Source organism: Homarus americanus, unplaced genomic scaffold, assembly GCF_018991925.1.
Source record: "Homarus americanus isolate GMGI-L3 unplaced genomic scaffold, GMGI_Hamer_2.0 scaffold34921, whole genome shotgun sequence".
In the NCBI taxonomy this organism is placed as follows: Eukaryota; Metazoa; Arthropoda; class Malacostraca; order Decapoda; family Nephropidae; genus Homarus; species Homarus americanus.
In genome coordinates, this window is record NW_024741901.1 from 12,721,954 (window position 1) to 12,724,231 (window position 2,278).

The 2,278-nt window shown below is 38.1% G+C and overlaps 1 protein-coding gene across 1 annotated transcript in view; it reads left to right on the forward strand.

Annotated features, from left to right (window-relative positions):
- LOC121876241 overlaps nt 1-1,894 on the forward strand; it is a 41,079-nt gene extending 39,185 nt beyond the window's left edge. Inside the window, exons 4-5 of the mRNA XM_042381247.1 lie at nt 709-1,187; nt 1,628-1,894. Coding sequence (XP_042237181.1) covers nt 709-1,187; nt 1,628-1,879 — 731 coding nt within the window. The 3' untranslated portion in view covers nt 1,880-1,894. The remainder of the gene's footprint in view (nt 1-708; nt 1,188-1,627) is intronic.
- Nucleotides 1,895-2,278: the final 384 nt, after the last annotated feature.

Consider the following 2,278-nt stretch of genomic DNA (forward strand, 5'->3'; position numbering starts at 1 on the left):
TTAACAAAATATTCAGCTTATAAATTACCCTTAACCAAATTTAACCTAAACATTAACAGTATATACATATTAATAAACATAAAACAATCTCGAAGCAAGTGGACGTGGGGAAATTAATACAAGATACTAGTACTTAAGTGAGGAGCTGAGATGGCTGACGAGTAAGGCTGAGTATTGTAGAAGACGGTAGGTAGTCACTGCACGTAGGTTTAGAGGATAGATGATCCTGTGGTCACTTCCCAGAGCCAAGTCCTCTCTCCTCGAATTGGAGCTGACAAAGAAGACTGAGGAGGTGACGCAACAACCAGGATAGGGAGAAGGGAAACCTCGGAGTGGTAACTAAGACGAGTCATACTCGTGTCTCGTCCCTAGATGGCGTTGCTCGTGGTGCTGGGTAGGTAGATCAGGACAATAGATGGCGTGCTTCGTAGTGCTGGGTGGAGGGGTTCGTAACACAGCCTTAGCCAGGTCTTTCTGTAATACTGGTCAACTTACCAAGGAGTTCCTCGAGTCCATCAGAGAAGGCTTGCACATGTTCACCATGCTTAAAACTTTTATCATTTCTCACAGATCTTACTTATTTTCCTTTTATTATATTATGCAGTAACAACTTAACTGACCTCCACCATGTTGTACTTTACCATTTCATAGGTCTTGCGGAAGCTACTCTGCTTGATTCACCTGAAAATGCACCTGTTGTTTTTTCAGAAGCTGACCGACCTGATTCTCCCGACTTTCTCACAGCAGATGAAGATGATCGTACTACTGCAGTTGCCTCCGAATCTCAAGATGACCAGAGAGAGTGTTTAATTGACAGTGGAGGGGCATCAGCTTCTTCAAATGCTAGCCAGGAAGGTAGCCATTCAAGGACAATCATTGAAGTATTCCCAACCAGAAATTCTACCACCCATGATTGTAAGTTTCGATCTCAAATTGAAACTTCAGGATATTTAGAGCTTGAAAGCAACAAGACACCAATGCCACATCCTCCTACAGAAACAAAACCATTTATGGAAATACCTACTGAAGCTTTAAGAACAAACTTAACATACACTGTCCAACAAGTTAGTGCTGGTAATACTGACCATGATGATCAGTTACAAGAAGAAGAGCAAAACAAAACAACATGGGTCTCTGGGTCAGAAGACATGCAAGGTGTTGTTTGTGAACAACCAAGCTCAGCTCAGGTAAGTGTGGTGTGATAGTTACTTGTAATTGACAATGATAAAAATGCATTTATGCTACAGTACAACTCATATAGCACCACAGTAGGTCCTTGTTATTATTATGGGTTCCATTCCTAAAAGTCCATATATATAAATGTTATATGAATAATGAAGCAATTTTTTCCTTTTACTGTACATCAATGTTATAAGGGAGAGGTCTCTTCCTAGTTGGTCTAGTTAGATTATATTTGTTAGCGAATCTAAAATAACAAGTACGGAAACACATTTTAATCATATAACTACTTTACAGCAATAAATAAAACACATTTTATGCATACTAAATATGTATTATGCATATACATGTGGGTGACAGTGATGTTTTGCGTAGGCTTGTTTTAGGGTCTTTAAAAATTATTTGGACCTTTACTTCCTCTTAGTTTAGAAAAAAAATATTTTTACAGCATAAAGAACTTGGCCATACATCAAGGATCAGAGATGGCGGTGAATCTGGTGAAGGTCAAGGGGCAGCCACAGACCAAATCCCAGAATCAAGAGAGCTTCCTGTTGACCTTGTTGGTGCATTGCCAGATGAACTGGTGAGCATCATCCCAGAGGATCTGGTGCGTGGTGTATGGAATACTGCTCGCACCTTTATCACTCGCATCAATCAGGTCAGAAATATAATTCTGATCTACACTTCAAGCAAGCTTTAGAAATACTTATGTCTGACATGTACAGTATACAGTATTACCCCGCTTTACACGGTTTCACTTTCCGCGATTTCTCATTTATGCAGTATCTTGCCAGAACCAGACTCACTTTCCGCGGTGCATCTACTCATATACACGGTGAAGTATAATTTTTTTTTTTTTTTTTTTTTTTTTTTTAGCTAATAAACTCATATTAAATTACTCCGCCAGAATATAATTTACATTGGCTGAATTCTTACAATATGATGATCATTAACATAAATATTATGGATTTTGGTATTAGACACACGAAATTTTAGATCTAAAGTAATAATTTGGTTTACACAAAGCAAAATATTTTTATCTTTTGTGCAAAATATATGAAGTTTACATTCAAAATATTCTCCTGACTCAAAGGAACTG